The sequence below is a fragment of the Falco punctatus genome, assembly GCF_963210335.1.
Source record: "Falco punctatus genome assembly, chromosome: Z".
In the NCBI taxonomy this organism is placed as follows: Eukaryota; Metazoa; Chordata; class Aves; order Falconiformes; family Falconidae; genus Falco; species Falco punctatus.
In genome coordinates, this window is record NC_137586.1 from 84,341,379 (window position 1) to 84,358,720 (window position 17,342).

At 38.3% G+C, this 17,342-nt stretch overlaps 1 protein-coding gene across 4 annotated transcripts in view; it reads right to left on the bottom strand.

Moving 5' to 3' along the window:
• MSH3 (mutS homolog 3) overlaps window positions 1-17,342 on the bottom strand; it is a 113,293-nt gene that overhangs the window by 50,722 nt on the left and 45,229 nt on the right. For all 4 annotated transcript variants that reach the window (XM_080372458.1, XM_080372457.1, XM_080372459.1 and 1 more), the window contains exons 11-13: window positions 12,909-12,993; window positions 12,259-12,368; window positions 1,246-1,378 (exon numbers count right to left, since the gene is read on the bottom strand). In XM_080372458.1, coding sequence (XP_080228584.1) covers window positions 1,246-1,378; window positions 12,259-12,368; window positions 12,909-12,993 — 328 coding nt within the window. The remainder of the gene's footprint in view (window positions 1-1,245; window positions 1,379-12,258; window positions 12,369-12,908; window positions 12,994-17,342) is intronic.

The window sequence follows — 17,342 nt, forward strand, 5'->3', positions numbered from 1 at the left end:
CCAAAAATAACATGAAAATTCAGGGTCTCTGAATGGTTCCACCTAAATGCCAGCTTTAAACCTGAGAAGGGTCAGCAGTCCTACAACAGGAAGGGGCACTGGAAGAAGCAGATAGAGTAGTTAAAAATACCAAAACCCAAAACAAACCAAACAAACAAAAAAAAAAAAAACAAACAAGCAGCAAACAAAAAAAACCTAACAACAACAACAAAAAGGGAAGCACAGGATAGCAGTGGAGGATTGTCTGGATGTTGTGAAATAGAGAAGTACCCCTACAAACTTTACTACTATCATTCGACCTGAAGTGAGTTAAACCATTAGAAAGTGAATTATCCAATTCCTGGACAGTTGTTTTGAAAAAACAATTGTATTATGTGGATACAGTACATTTTAGAGGATGGGAAAGTTGGTGCACACTCCCTCTTTTCATAAACTTCATTACAGTGGGACTTCTGTATCCATTCATTGAAATACGCAAGTCTTCCCATGTGCCTAGCACTGCAACACACTAGGGCTTTAAGAATTATAGAAGAACTGAGTTTTAGATTTTCAGGGAGAGGAAAACTTTGTGCTGTACCATCCAAAGAAATTACAACTTTGCTCTCCTTCTACCCACCTATTCCTAAATCTAAAACAAAGTGTCAAAACCTCTAAAATAAAGGTTTTGAAATAATGTGAAAATAAAGAACATTAAGTCCTGCACAGGTGCTATTAGCACATTAATCTGCTTCAACTAAGAACTGTAGTGTCTCATTGCAAGTGATTCTTATTAAAATGTGTGAGATTCAAATTACAGAATTTATAAACAAATTAACATTAATTTGAAAACCGCTAATTACAGCCAAGTGGTTTCACTTCCAAATGTGATTTTAGATAAGCATAAAGAATGCAATGCTTTGTTTTAAAGGGAAATAATTTATGGCACAAGGACCTATTGTGCCATCCCATTTCACAGAATCTAGCCAATAAATCATGAGTACTATAGACGTTTTTCCTCTTAGTCCTAACAATACACTTTAGAACTCTACTCAGACATTTCTGCCATCAGCATATCACTGATAACAAGTAAAATAAGATTCTACCATAAGGCAAAAATAATTTTTGTAAACTTGCATCCCTTTATTATGTCAGCCTCGGTCTTCCTAAGAAGAAAATAATTTTAAACAAACATGCAAAACTGTGAAGTACATTAAGATAGAACAATGCCATTTAGAAAATAATAAGTAAGGGTAATTATCGGTATACCTTTTTGTGAAAAATACTGCAGAGGCCTCTCTCTATATCTGGCAGCTTACAAAGAAGATTTTGAATCTGGCCAAACACACTGGATTCTGACAGCAGAATTTCAGACACAGCATCAAGTCGGGCATTTATTTCACTGTAAATGAATAAGCATAAGATCAATAAATAAAACTTGTGGTTTTCTTACAGGAAGGCATATACCTAGTGAACTTTTTCCTTTGTTTTCCTTTGTGGTGGTAGTGGTATTGTAAAAAAACCCTTTAACTACGGCCACATTTTCATGAGTAGGTAAGAAGAATTAAGAAATGCAGAGAATCTTGGGCTTTCATTCAATATGCAAGATAGATCCTGGATCTAAGTTCATTATCCCCTCTATGCTCAAAACAGTCAAATACACACTTCAGTGCCCATGTGTACATGCTCTTCTAGTGGTACATGATATCAGCAACACTGAATCCTGAATATCTAACCCTAAATCTGGAGACAAGTACCTGGGGGAGGGAACGGGGAGTTTACATTTGAGTTCTATGCAGCGTACTTTATTCCAACAGGATACAGAAATTGGTTACCATCTTGCCCCTCTACTCTTAATCCAGACCAGCAACTGGTAATTACATGAATCGGAACCATGTTGGGGTTTTGGCTTCCCCTTCTCCCCCCCCAAAAAAAACCCAAACCCAATGCTGTAACGCTGATCTCCATACTTCAGAACTTAAGTCAATCAGTGAGGAAAATCTTTTTATGTGAAGAAACAATTCTACAGTTATTTGCACCTTTCTTACAGCCACTGTCAGGGAAGAGTTTTTAAATGGACCACCTACTGTCAACATTCACCTTGATTTACACCGCTTCTAACAGCACAGCTACAGCTTCCAATATATCCACGAAATGGCTGTAGATCGCAGAGCTAAGGTAACTCCACTTGTGCTTTTTGTGCAACCAGATTGCCTCAGTGCTGCTTTTCTAGGAAAAGACTGAGATCAGGGGTACACGGGTGTATCCAAATCATACAGGTTAGGAGTTTATCTTTGGGAGCTAGTGAACCAAAGCACTGTTGGTGCATGCCGCCCCAAAGAAATAGAGCAAAACTAGCTAGCTCACTGTACGACAGCAGTGAAAGATGTGTTAGAGCTGAACAGCGCTGCACCTCTGAATGCAGCTTCTCCATGTTCAGACTTTGTCTCCGAGGTAACTGTGTGCACTACAAAATAGTTAAACAGGTGAAAGCTGTGCTAAGATTTGCTGAGGTTTCACAACAAAAAACATTGGTTCCAGATCATACATTTAAAAGACACATAGATATGGCACTTAGGGACACAGTTTAGTGGTGGACTTGGCAGTGCTATGTTAATGGTTGGACTCAATGGTCTTAAAGGTCTTTTTCAACCTAAATGATTCTATGATTCCGCATTTCCCTAGAGTCCCCCACGAATGTGCCCCTGGGCATGCTCTGTGGATACTGGCACACTGGAAGGCTTCAGCTGGCATTCAGGAAATTTCGGGCAAGTAAGGCTGAATCTGAAACATGATGTTCCAACAAATTTTAAAAGTCCTCAAGACATCCCAGTGCTTATTTTAAAATTCTTGTGTTTTCTTCCAGAATGACAACTAAGCCTTATCACAATATTCTCCTCCTGAGACAAGAAAGTTCAAAGATCCCCATGCTTCTCTGTGTGTGTCCTTCCACCCTTCAGATTGAGGAGAAAGCGGTCTTCTGATACTGACACTTCATGTACCGGTGAAATGCGTGCAAGACAAGTACAGCCCAGCCCACATCTGTCCCCACGGACCCACAAGATGCTTAAAGCTCAGCCAGCACAAAGGGATGAAAACTAAGGATGCAATCGAAATGTAGAATTTCAGGGAAGACTGCCCATCTGGCCTATGGCTTTTATTGCAGAACTGCCGTGCCACTTGTCACTGTAGCTGCTAACAAATACTGTCCATGAGGAAATCTATGACATTAGGCAGCTCCGCAGGTTGCAGACATTACAACAGACTGGCAGCAGAGGCCTCTGGCCCCAAAGACTGCTAAATCTAAGAGTCCTTGACATTTTATTACACTGTATGTGAAAGGCAGAACATCATGACTGGATGTGCATTCAGATACACATAAATCTAATGGCATTTAAGTGCCAGGATTTTTTCAGTGATGTACTGCTTTATACTAAAACAGTAAAACCATCCCCTTATCTGCCACAAATGACACACATTTATTGCCAGAGCAGCCTTGCTGTACAACGCCAGGATCTGCAGTGCCCCAGCTGCCACCATCAACCTGGAACGCAGGTAGATGCACTCCTCCACAGCCACTGTATGAAACGGGGACAGACTCTCTGCTGTCTTGACCTTGAGCACCTTGGGAAACTCACTCTCATCTTTGAACTGGAAAGCAGACTCTCCGATCACACCACAGCACCCAAAATATTCCACTGTCCTGAAAGACTGCTTTTTCCTAGCCCTGAAGAAAACAGATACGTCAGACTTGGAGGCTCTGCTTAGCAGCCCTGCTGCAGGAATAAGGCTACCTTCTTCCCTACCATCGTTTCACTCCTCCAGCAATGACAAACACATGAAATTAAACTGTTTCTCCTGTTTCTCTGGGCAGCCAGGCAACCTGCAAGTAACAGCAGCTACCATCCGTGCAACTGCTCAGACCTACAGGGGCTGTTCTCAGCGCAAAACACATCCGAGCTTCAAATCCAGCCCTTAAGAGCCACAATCACGTATCTGGTGTAGACTGGCAGGGTTACTAAAAGTTATGCAACCAAATAACCAAAGAGCAAGCTGTTGGCTTCCACACAGTGTATTCAAGACAGCTGAGATTTAAGCTTTGTACATCAATTAGTGAGGCGCTCTAAACTACAGCTGGATAATGGACAGGAAATTGAGACATGTTAATATCAGCGACAAACTAATAAAATACCCTGCATATGCAGCTTTGAAGCTAGCAAACAGTCACTGAAATTCTGAAAGGTCAGCATCATCAGCCAGAATTCCATTTTCAGGAAGAGTAATTAAAATTTGCTGTACTTGAGAAGCTGGAACACTCCTTCCTGTGAAGAAGTACTGATCTGTTAAGTTAGAAAAGAAGAAAATAATCTGTATTTTTATTATAAAAGGCATGTATAAGCAGCAAATTCTGTTCCACGACACTGTCAATTTAAACAGCATGATTATATCTATGTGGCCCATCAAAAACATACAGTAATATGTAAAGTAGATGCAGATATTAAAAAACCTCGTCCCTTCAAAGCTTAATCTGCACTTTAATCATCCCCACATATGGCTATGTTACTGTAGCTCCAGTAATCTAAAACTAAGCATCCATACAGTTTTTCTACTTTAATCCTACAAATAAGAAAGGGTCAGGAAAAGGCATCCAGTATCAAATGACCCATTTTTTCCACCTGTAAACAAAATATAGTGGGCTTCCTATATCAAAAGCCAGTGAAGAATTACGTACAACTCGATGTGCATGAGGAAGGGAAGAGATATGATAAAAACAGCCAGATGATTAATTTCAAAGCATGCTTTTAAACTTCTAAATATTTAACTCTACTAATAAACATTTTGTTGAGCACCAATATATTATACTGATCTGTTCTTAAACCACCTCAAAAGAAATTTACTCTGCACTGCACAGTTATTCAGTGTATCAGATGTACAGTTTGGGGTTTCTAATCTGCATGTGCTGAAATAAAATTCCACCACTAAAAATTTGAATCCAACAATACACAAAGAAACTCAACAGTTTATACTAAGAAACTGTCTCACATTTTATAAACTGGCTACTACTTTGCTCTCTGTTTAGGTGCATTATTAACCTATTCTTTCCCATCTGTGTAAACCACGTCAGCAATCTGAGCTTTATCCAATTTTCTAAACAATCTTCTGTGAAATAATGTAACAAGTCAGTTGACTAAAAGCAATAAGCTTACTTCTGCCATACTGTCCATCTAACAATGGCATCATTAATACAGTACTGAAATCACTCTGCAGTGTATTCAAACATAACAAAAATCTAACTGCAGAAATTTTTATTCTAGTCATTTAAAAGAACGACCTGAAATTAAATCCAGACATACTCCCCTGCAGTATTCTGCTAGAAGATACATGAACAAGAAAATTAGCAACTATGAAGATATTTGAATCCTGAACTAAAAATTATTTTGACAAAGCAGAAGGCTGCAGATATCAATGTACTGCACTGAATTAACATCTGAAGATCTTAAGAATCGAAATAGGATTGCTGGTTGCTAGTGTGCTAACAGATCTGCTGATCCCTTGTTTAGTGAAGCACACCTAATATATTTAGATGTGATAACTTATCAATACATTTAAAGCAGACTGAAACTGATAATGGAATTGCTATTTAAGAACTGCACAAAATTTTCAGTCATATAAGGTTTTATTTTTATACAAGGTAAATAAATACAGATTCTACGGAAGTCTCTTAACTTACAATAAACACCCAAAGTATGAATTCATTCATCATGGTAAGGACATAGCTCAAGTACAGTGAATGTATAAAATTGAAATTAATTTTATTAAATCCATTTAGAGACCACAGTGATATGTAAAAATATCAGAAGAATTCAACACCTTAAAAAAATATAATGAAGGGTATGAAAAAATGAAACTTGCTTTCCTTGAACTGTATTATCTAGATCAAAGCCTAGCAGCCTCCTGCCTAGCTACAGCATTTTAAAGAAATAAAATTTATTACTTAAACACTGGGAAAATGCAAGATACACAAGGCTATCCCTTGTGTCTGAGGAATTCCCTGAACTTTGGAACCTGGGAGAGCGCTCCTGGGAGGTAACATCTCCCAGTGCCCTGTCCTCATACTCTCCTCTGATACCGGCCACTTTCAAACACAGGACAAGGTGAAGTCCATTCTGACTTCTGTTGCTTTCTATTTTGTCTTACACATTTTGCTTTTTCCTTGACCTTCCTTCAGAACACAGTTTACAAAGACTGTATGTGAGCTGATTTAAGTTAAAGGCCATGTTAAAATAGTACAGAGTGTTTTCTGCTTTAGACCACTCATAACAAGCAATTAATGCCATCAAAAGCTAAAGCTGTGTTAGAATTACCGCTATGCAATCAATATTGTGTATCAACCATGCCACCAACTGTGCATGCCTTTTTAAAGCACAAGCACGCAAAAAAAAACAGTCTATCTCTGGCTTTTTTACTTAGGTGGCTAACTTAGAATGTGGCTAACCTTATGGCATAAATCATGAATTGTTAAACTGTACTATGACTGCTGTAATTTTACGCATTAGCAATAATGAAAAAGTATAAACTAGGGTAATTATATCATGCTTACTAGGGTGAAATTTAAGTGAAACCTAGAAAAATTTAACATCCTTCTGGATCTGTTCACTTGTTTTTCTATACGAAGGAGAGAGTAATTTACTCTCAAAACTCCTAATGTCTCATACCCCTCGAGAGAGGTCCAACATTCCCCTAAATAAACACGCAGCCATAAGAAGACAATATTCCTGAATGGATCTCAAATACTTAACAGAAATACACAAGCAGTATAAACTTTGTCTTTGCATCTGTTAAAAGAATGTGTAAGATATGCACTCGGTAATCAAACACTTTTGTTTATGTTCATATACAATATATTTCAGCTATTTGTGCCAAAAAAAGGGAACTGTAAGCTACTTCAGCCAATGAATGAATGCCTGATTACTACATTTATAAGGAGTTAGACACAGCATTCAATCATACCAAAACACAGCTAGCAAAAATGAATGAATCCATGTGATGATGCCACAATTTTCTTCTTTACTACAACATTCTTGAGATCTCAGGCATATGCTGTAACCTGCATTTGTGCATTTTATATTGGCACTGATGCTATAAAATCTTTATTCTTAGGAGGAAAATTTAGCCCATGAAATTCTGTGGTAGGATGGATGGATTTTATTCTTAAATCACTGCTGTAAAAGAAGATTCTTTTACTGTTCTGGATGATGATGGTATCAAAAGGCAAACAGTTTAACTCTGAATTAAGATGGGTTTCTTTGAAGACCTTTAGGTAGTTTTTTACTGCTGAGACATCTTATAATTATGGGAACAAAGACAAAGTCAAACTTGGAAGACTTTTCTTTAGGACTGTACTTTGTGTAGACATGTATAAATAAAACAGCACTTGATATACTCAAAGTGAGAGGATTTGGAACAAGTTATTTTTATATTAGGAAAGACATGTCATTGCCAACATCACTATAAAGGGACCCTCTTCTTCCCTGTTCTACAGTACACACCCACCAAATAAAAGTCACATTGCATTAGTAACGCCAATTTATACTCTTTCTCTTCTTTAGTGGTAGATAAGAAACTGCCTGCAGTTCTGAATTGTGCAGTTCTGAACTACCTAAAGCTACAGTCATTCTACGCTCTTGCAGGCAAAGTATATTCAGACTAACAGTAATTATTATTACTATCCTACAAGGTTTTGATTCAGCCTCAATACAAGCATCATCGCATCCAGACCTGGAAGAAATAAGTCACAAAGGCCACTAGAATCACAGGAAAAAAAGTGGAAAACCTATTCTGAGACGTAAGTAATAATTTGGTTTCTCTAGCCTGCAAAGCAAACACTAAAAATTTTTTTTGCTACTCTCTAAATACATACAATTTTTGTCCTTACTTTATTTATTGCGAGATTTAGTATCAGCTTTAACTTTTAATTAGTACAAACTGACTACAATTAAATGCAGACAATCTACAGAGAGACTTCCAGCCACTGAAGTCCCACGTTCACCTCTGGCAAACAGTGTGCCTTGGAGCCAAGGACGTGATGAACCATACCACAGTAAAGTTGAAATACAGTGATAGGTTGGGATGAGTCTGGGACCAAAAAAGTGAGCTCATCCTAACGAGGCTATAAGCATTTGATTTGCTGATACTCCTTGTGGCACCCAAAAAGAGGCTTCATCCCTGTGTACTCAATGTGGTATGGAATACTTCTTAACTAATTAATTCCATGCTTCTGAACTACTAATGATCTGGAAGAATTAAGAGCAAATTCTCTGTCCTGAGCATTTTCCCACCACCCTAGCACCAGAGATACCAGCAGTATGCTGATCACAGCAGTACAGGGAATACTGAGAAAATGAAGTCTTGTGCTGGCTACACCTCGCCACCAGCTCAGGGTCTGCGCAGAAATCAGGGAGAGGGACCTTGGGCCTCCAGGTGGGGTGGGCATTGCACAATTTTATCTCACAAGTTCTCTGTTACAGCAGAGGCCCAAGACGTTGATGAAACCTTTGATGACCACTCTTTTCCAGTGGCACACTGAGGCTCTTAATTTTTTGCTCTACATTTACTCCAGTACACTAAGCATATTCTCTGGCTTGCAGTACACCAGAACTGACACATTTATCCCCAAAACATAGATGCGAAGTTGTGTGCATGGGTGAGGGGGCTGGGTTTTTTTCCTACTTCAACACTGGCTGCCAAGGGCAAAGCCTAGTCAACGCAAAGCCTTAGGGAAGCTTTCCATGCTGGAAGTTGCATGACTTCTGAACTCTATGTTTAGGGCATTTGTTCTCCATAATCTTATCATTAACCTCATTACATTAGCTTCCGTACATCATACATAACATACTAAAAAAAATAAGAGAGTCAGCAGAATATTAAAGGAACAGTTTAGATACTTGTGGATCACTCAGTCTTTTAAAGCTCCTTCGAATCACAAACATCCTCAAAAAACAGTAGATACTAACCCAAAGAGAGAGAGCGCGCATCACACACAAACAAACATTTTATCACTTCCAGTTACCCACCCCACCAGACCTAAGCGTTTAAAATTTTACACCAGATAGTCTTCTAACTCATAAACTAAGCACTTTTGCAACATAGGCAAACATCAGCATTTTCCAGGTTGTCTTCTACTTGAATAGCAACGTCTCTACCTTCTCCCTGGCTACAGTACTAGAAATGACACTTCATTAAGTCCACCCACTGATATCTGAAAGATATTCCACCTCTCCAGAAAAAGACTGGGGCGGGGGGTGAGGTGGGTGGAATCTCTCTTATGCAATGCTTTCTATACATACAGGCCACGGAGCTTTCTGCACAGGAATGGAACTCCACACATTCCCCTACACAGCTATAAATTGCTCAGCATGATACATCCATCACTTAAGTTCTGCTTCAAGCACCTAGTCACCGCTTTATTAGCTCTACAGCCTGATCTAATATGGAAACAATAGTATTCTCCACATAATTACGCTAGGCATCTGCCTTTGTCAGTTTTGAACTCTGTTCAATTCCAGCCAACCTTGAGAAGGTTGAGGAAAGTGTTTGTTTGATCTCAAGAAAACAAATTTCCCAAAAATTGTGCAAGAATCAACCACTAAGCAAGGCACAGACACAAATTAATAGTCAATGAGGAAAAGAATGCAGTATTGGTTCCACAGTTGTCTATTCTGTTTGGACTCCAGGCTGGGCAAGCAGCATTGCTCCCCACACAGAAGTTAGGCAAGAAAGGCACTGGATGGGACATATTTCAAGGGCAAGATAGGCTAGGCGAGACAGTGCTTCTGTAATCGACAAAGATATAACTCCTACAAAAAATGATTACTTTCCTGATTCCCCCTAAAAAGCCCAGTCCTCAGTGACTCACACATTTTTTATCATCTTTGTATACCTAAGTAAAGTGAGGATATTACACCTTTCTTTGTTAACCCTTTGCCCCCTCCCCCCAGTCCCATATATCTAACCTTTTCTTGTAAGTCTCTAAATGTATTACACCAACAATGATCTAACGGTTACCTTCAAGTTTGCCCAAATGAGCTGTCTGTACACATTCTACCTTTATTCAACCTAGTGTATAGTTTCTCCCCTGGAAATTTAGTCATCAACCCAAGTAATTTTCAACTATAAGGCATAAAGCAGTAATTACGCCCTCTCACTTTTTGATATGCCAAGGGAAACGCACCTATCCACTGACTGGAAAAGATGCAGTACAGAAATCTTACTTCCTCTGAAAATGTCACTCCAGGAGGTACAGGTGAATGAATTACAATCACAGACTGTTCTCTAAGTGCATTTGTATGCATTACTAGAAACAATACTGCCGAATGTCTGATGCACTAAGTATGTGAAATTACAACTTAAGAGTCTGAAAGGGAGAAATGCACAGAAACAAACTTTTTTAGCTTCAGCTGAGGTGTACTGCCATCTCCAACTGTGGAAATTCCTTCCATACTGAGAAAGAAGGCTGAAAAAGGGAAGCGTCAATCCTAAAAGCAGCAAAGAGCAGAGCAGAAAGAGAAGAAACCAAAACTGTAAAGCTGGTTCTGCACTGAGACAAAGGGAGAATTCAAACTAAAATTACTGGTTAAGAAGGCCTGAAGTGCTCAGGCAAGCAGTTTTCCATCATCTGTGTCCGAATAAGATCTCTGCCTATTTTACTGCTGCATGGTATTTCACCTGCTGCATCACAATACGGGATCATCTGGGAGCAAAATGGGTTCCAGGCACCCCTCCTCGGTGGGCCACCACACCAGACCAGAGCTGTGCTATGGCTCCCCCAGCTGACAGCTCTACCAACAATTCCCAAAAGGTCTTAAGGCACTTAGGAAAAGAAATAAAGTTATTTCGCTTTTTTTCTATAAATTGGCACAGACATTCTATCTATACACTTTTAAAGTGAACACAAGGTGCGTAATTAACTTCTGTAATGCCTGACACTATTTAGGATGGTTACATCAAAAGTCTTCTTGAAGTGGGTAAGATCTATAAAAATCTATTATCAGAGGAATTTTTTTAAAACAGGCATATTGAAATCAACTTGTTAAATCCTTGTCAGAAACCGCAGTGTGAAAAAGTCTAACCAGTATGGCTTCAACAAACAAAAAAAGGTCTCCAATATTCTAAACCAAGAAAACAGGAGGGAAAAAGTAGTTATGCGCTTTTCTTACACTACTGGGAAAAGATCCTTACAAAAAGGCTAACAAGAAAATCAAGCAGCAGTACTTCAGAAGTATAGTGCATAGTGCTTTAACATATTACATTTGACCAAGGGAAAAAAATGCTTCCATAGAAACATTTGTAAATTAACAGCAAGACACTAGTACATTGGCAACCTCACTATTTAAAATTCTTAAAAAACTAATAAGCATTAAAAATGTTTAATATATTTACAGGTGTAAAACAGATGGAGAAATTTTAGATATCCAAACTAGAAGCAATTTCTGTATGCTATAGCTGAACAAACTGACAATTAAGTAAACTCTACAGTGACAGTGCTCAGGAAATGCACAAAGGAATAGATCCAAAAAACTTAAAATGTACGCAACAAATATTCCATGGACTCAATACTGTTATTTATTACATATTCAAGTACAACACTCCAATACAGCCTGCAAAGAGAAATCAGAAAAGATGGAATCCATTTCAAGACAGACACCAGTAAAGACAAGCATAATAGTATTGCAAAATAAAGCATTTAGAAGGCATTAATTAATAAAGCAGAGCTCAACACACAAGAGTGACCAATCAATCATCACATATCAGAACTAATAAAAATAAATTATTTCATATGCAATACATTATATACAGGGATAATAGAAACATCCACAGCTACTTCAGAACAAATTAAATATATTAAGGATGCAAATACATGTGAAACAAGACAGACATTAAACATTCATTGGCAAGTTTAGGAATAAAACATCCTCCAATAGCAGGTAACCCTCACCCACTGTCTGAAAAAAGCAGCATTAGCATGGTATTCAATCTGGTATCTGCAGAGGAATTTCTAACTTGCTCCAGACCTACTACTCTGAATTACTCAGATCTTCTGTGCCCAAACAGAGCTGTGTAACTCTTTCAAACCTATATATAATGTCCACATCTTCTATTGTACCATTTCCTGTGTAAACTCTACTATGGATCTCAGGTCTTCAGGAAAAACTAATATACTGGGCATACTCAACATCGTAATTATAAAATACATACTCCGCCCAAGATAAAAAACTGTCTCACCTGGATTTCATGAGGGGCTGGGTTACCCATTTCTTCAATCTTCGACGTCCAAAGGAAGTTTTAGTATGATCCAAGACCCAGAGCAGACTTCCTTTTGTTTTCATATCAGTCTAAAACAATAAAGATAGCATAATCATTTTTAACTGAACAATCAATGATACAGTGGAAAGGATCTTCACCATCACATCGTTGTATTTAGGCTTGAAGATACGGCAACTGCGTGTTTGTTTACCAATCTTGTTTACCAACAACACCTTGAAGTACCTCCAACAGTCATAAGACACTGAAGTATGTTTTTCCTTCAGCCAGAAAATCTTTAGACAAAGGTCTGTGCAGCAGCACAAAAGAAAAACCAAACCCTATTGCAGTCATACCCCTTGACCGCATTTGCTCAAGAACTCAAACTTTAGGTAAGTTCTTTGCTAGTCAAAGTGCAATAAGGTTCTTAACTCATGCTAAAAGCCAGCATAGATTAACTTTCATTTATGCCTGTGAAAAAATAATGCTCCTTCCGTTTGATCCCATTTAAAATAATTTAAACCCTCTTGGTGAGATTTGCGAACTAACTTAACTAACTTCATTAGGAACAGTGTGTCACACAGCTGTGAAAATCTCAGCATTTATTAAAAAAACATTACATTTGCCCTTACCTGATTCTGTAAAATTTCAAGATTTTTCATTGTTGTCCCATTAATTGTCATGTATTCAGTTTCACTTGACAACCGTTTGAAATTGCTGGGGAGAGAAATTTCAGACATTATATTTTAAATTTGGGCACAGACATAAGAGTGAAACACTCTCAAGTTTCTCACATTAGAGAATTCATTAGTTATGCAAAATAAAAAAAATCCAAGTAAGAAATTAAAACCTATCCAAATAAATAAAAAACCTGAACATTTGTAACTTCTTTTAATTTACTGCTTGGGAAAACAAGATTTATGACTCACTTCCCAGTCTCCTACAATGACTCTGACAAAGCTCAGGAAAAAATCCAGCTCTTCTATCTAATCCTGATCCACTAAATGGCTAAAGGAAGTACCCCTTCTTAAGTTTATGATGAAATTGAAAAAGTAGGTGCTTCTGTTTGTGTTCTGTTATGATCACAGTAGTATTAGGGAAAGGCCTAAGAATTAATACTTCAAGAGTGGAACAAACTTTTAACACAATTCATCGTCAAAACAGTGTATCAAAATACATTATTTTTTTTTTACTACTACTACACATTTAAACAGGATGTTAGCAATTTTTTAGGAAAATACAAATAGGGTATATTTAAATCATTTGATTTTACTTTTAATACGAAATAACCATGACTACAATTACTTGACTTTTTGAAACTCACTAACAGAACTCGATGAGACCAATCCAAAGGTTGTGTTGGTTTAGAATCAACGTTAATAAAATAATTGTATTAGATGTGTAATCATATTCAATATGAAAATTATTTCAGTTTTAAACATACACTTGCGGTAGTCAGGACCATGAAGTGACATGCAAGATACTCAGTAAATGCTTACGACAAATCAAGTCATGATTGTCTCTGTTAATCATACTGCTGACTGCCCCTTGCACAAAATACGGGACACACTTTATTGTTTTAGACTAAACAGAACGACTTGCTGGATAGGATTTAAAACTGTTTTCTTGACTTTTCAGAATTTTTTTCAGTGCATTCAATTTTAAACTCTCTGGGGGAGTACTCAAATGCTCAAGCTTTTCTGTTGTATAGTACTACAACTTTAAGAAACATGAAATATTCAGAAACCAAAGTTACATATTTATGTTGTATGCAGGTGTCTGGGCCTGCTAGCAAATTTATTCCTAAAAAATGGGTCAAATCAGAAGTATTTTGCACAGAATATTAAAAAACAAAAAAGGTCAATTCAATGGAGCGTCCTCAAGAAATTCAACAATAGTTTGGAATTACAGCTGACTCAGAACTCATATGTATGACTCAGTAGTCATAACTACTCTGCTCTAGTGTGCTATCCCAGAAACCAACAAAGTTGACCAGCAAAACAAAACCTTGGAGGCAAAAAGCAGCTGCACTTTCCAAAAGTACACAATATTACAAGCAACAAAACAATATTTCCTTGTATTATCTTAAGTCACAACTGCTGATGCTGGCAAAACTTAAATACGAATGATTTCTGTATGGCTCCCAATTCCTACGATCAACGACAAATCCTACCCATTCTTCCAAAAACTCCTTTTCTGCATCTAGGATTTGCCTAAACTGCAGTTTCCCCATTTGCTGCATTTCAATTTCCCAGTACTCAAGCCTACGATCTGTTACACCCAGCTGGCTAAGACCTATGCCTTTCCACCTCTTTCCAAAATCAAAAAGGATGCTTTTGGCTGTTTCCGTCAACCCTCAGTCACTCATTCACGGTTTCACTGTTGTGGATTTACTGATTCCAGTGTTTCCCCACTTCACCTGGCTTCACCGCACTAAACAGAGAGTGTATTCTGTTCACAGCAAGCTTGCTCTCCTATTGTTTAAAGACAACTAACTCTGCTCCACTGCGGAGTATATTTACTGTTCTTCTAGAATCTGATATGCTAAACTTGTTCTCACAGCATAAATTATATGTGTTTTATATTATCCAGGTGTTTTCTTTATCTGAGTTATTCCACCCTGCTATTAACCCTGGTAACTGAGAGCTGAGAGCATACGAATAATAGCCAAGATCAGCTGCAGTATATGCCCAACCAACAATTCCCGATGTCACAGCATAGCGTATGTTTTGCTTCCACCCCCTCATCTTCCTTCAGCTTGGGATCAGAACTTGATAAAAATGTGAACAAAGACTGCCTCTGAAGTGATTTTAAGGACCAAATGGCGTAAGAAGAAGGTTGTAAACAAATACTGTCGGTGCTGGTTTTGCACCAAGGGTGTTAACATATCCCTTGTGAGAAATTCTAATACGCTGCTATCAGCCACCTCCTACATCAGCAAAAATGACCCTTCAAAATCACTTCAACTGGATTACAATGCCGTAATTCCTTCTGCAGGTGACAGTGTGACCTGACTTTCAAAGAACAGACTTGCAACTGTCTCAAATACTTAAACAGCACAAAACACAAAGTGATGGAAATAGCTGACAAGTTCATTACTGGGAAGCAAGGCAAGGTAGGATCATGCTATCTGGACTGAGAAAATGAGAAGAAGAAACAAAAAGAAACACAAGCTTTTAGTAAGGTTTAGGAAATGTTTGAGGAATACTCATGAGAAACAGGTTTCTACTCATAAAATGACTTTTCCGAGTAGAACCACGCTTGATGAGTATTAAAGCGTTACTATGATTGCTTTAGGACAGTAATATACATCCTCATTCATGTTACCTGTGAAACTGGATCTCCTTGACAGTGTTATTTTTATGGTTGGACTCAATGATCTTAAAGGTCTTTTCCAGCCTGAATGATTCTGTGATTCTGCCTCCTCAGAAGCTTGCACTGAAGGACACTTTTTGTTCTTTATCCTTTTCTCCACAGGGTATATTATATATAACCTCGTACTCAGTAAACCAGCCCAAGTGAATGCATGTTATTCAGATCAGTAGTTCTCAACTACTTCACTTTTGCAAATCCGTAACAACTCCGAGCAAAGCCGCAAGGCACCGTATTGAAAACCTACTAAGCAGCATATTTTCTTGGCCTAATTACCTTTTACAGACCTCTAGAGTCCATGTCTTTGGGACTTCTAAGGGTGAATAAACCACAAAACAAACCTACATATGTAGACAAGATTTAGAGGAACCCCTATTCAGCTTTAAGGAGTAAAACCAGGTTTCTTTATTTCTCAGAAGCATTAGCTTTCTTTAGGTATGAAAAACATTTACCACAGTCTCAGTAGCAAGAGACATAAAACCCAGACTATATTGTGTATTTAATTAACCAATTTCAAATTCATTAGTGAATATTGCCACAGGGCTAGAACTTCTGATCTGGATCCCTGATGTGATAGGAGCCCAGCAAGTTCCGGTTAAACCTGCTAACAAAATAAAACACGCACACACACGGAACAAAACTGAGAAATACAAACCAAAGAACATGAACAAAAATGAGAGGCCCTGGGAAGGTTTACGAAAAACAAAAATAACTCCATCGTTTTTATCCTGAATTTGCCATCTTTTCCTCCACTGAACTCACTCCAAAGAGTGGGCCTGCAACCTCGTTCTACCCAGATGTCTGCCCTCTCAGCCTGCCTTCCTTGCACCACTCCCACAAGCTCCAGATGTCCAGGGTGCAAGAGGTCACCTACTGCCCTTCTGCTGTCTCAAAAGAGATGGTAAATCCTTCGCTAAGCACCTCTTCTTAGTGCCTGAAAGCCATGCCTTTCCTTTTCAGTCCCTTATGCTCCTGAGCTGACTTTGAAACCTCCCCAAACCAATTCAGTACTCCCTTTCTCATAGCTGGAGTGCATAAATAAGCCTATGTGTTGTCTTGTATACGTTAGCTTTCTGACATCATCAGCACCCAAGAGATATGAAAGCCTTACAAACACCATACTCTCAATTTCTGTAACATTTCCTCTGAAAATTCAAGGATGTCCACCATTTTAAGTGGAAGAACTTACATTTTGACTTCTCGCTTAATTTATCTTGCCAATTCCTTTCCACCCCTACCATAAGTTACAATCAAGCGCTTCTCCTCTTCTTGAATTCTTTCTCTTTCCCATTCTCCCCCAAAGCTATTTTAACCTTTCCCTGTCCTCTTTCACTTCTACCTCTTCTATCTTCACTGCAATCCCCCAAAGCTACTCCCCTCCTTCAGAAAGATACCTGGCTCTCCCATTCCCTGCGTTTCTTGAAGTTCATCTATCACTACTCCTAATTTCATCTATCACAACATTTGAGAACTACAGCCTCTTCTGTCCCAAATATGCTGGAAAACATGTAAGTAAAATTAAAACACACTGAGACATTTCCTCAGCAACTGCTATGCAAATGGTGATTTTTCAAGCAAAACTGTGTACTCAGCTGCATTTGAAAACCTCTCCTAGATGTCTACAGACTTGTCAAAAGCCAATAAAGCGCTCTCAGTGTGTAAAGGTATTAGAAAACATCAATTAAAAAAAGCTT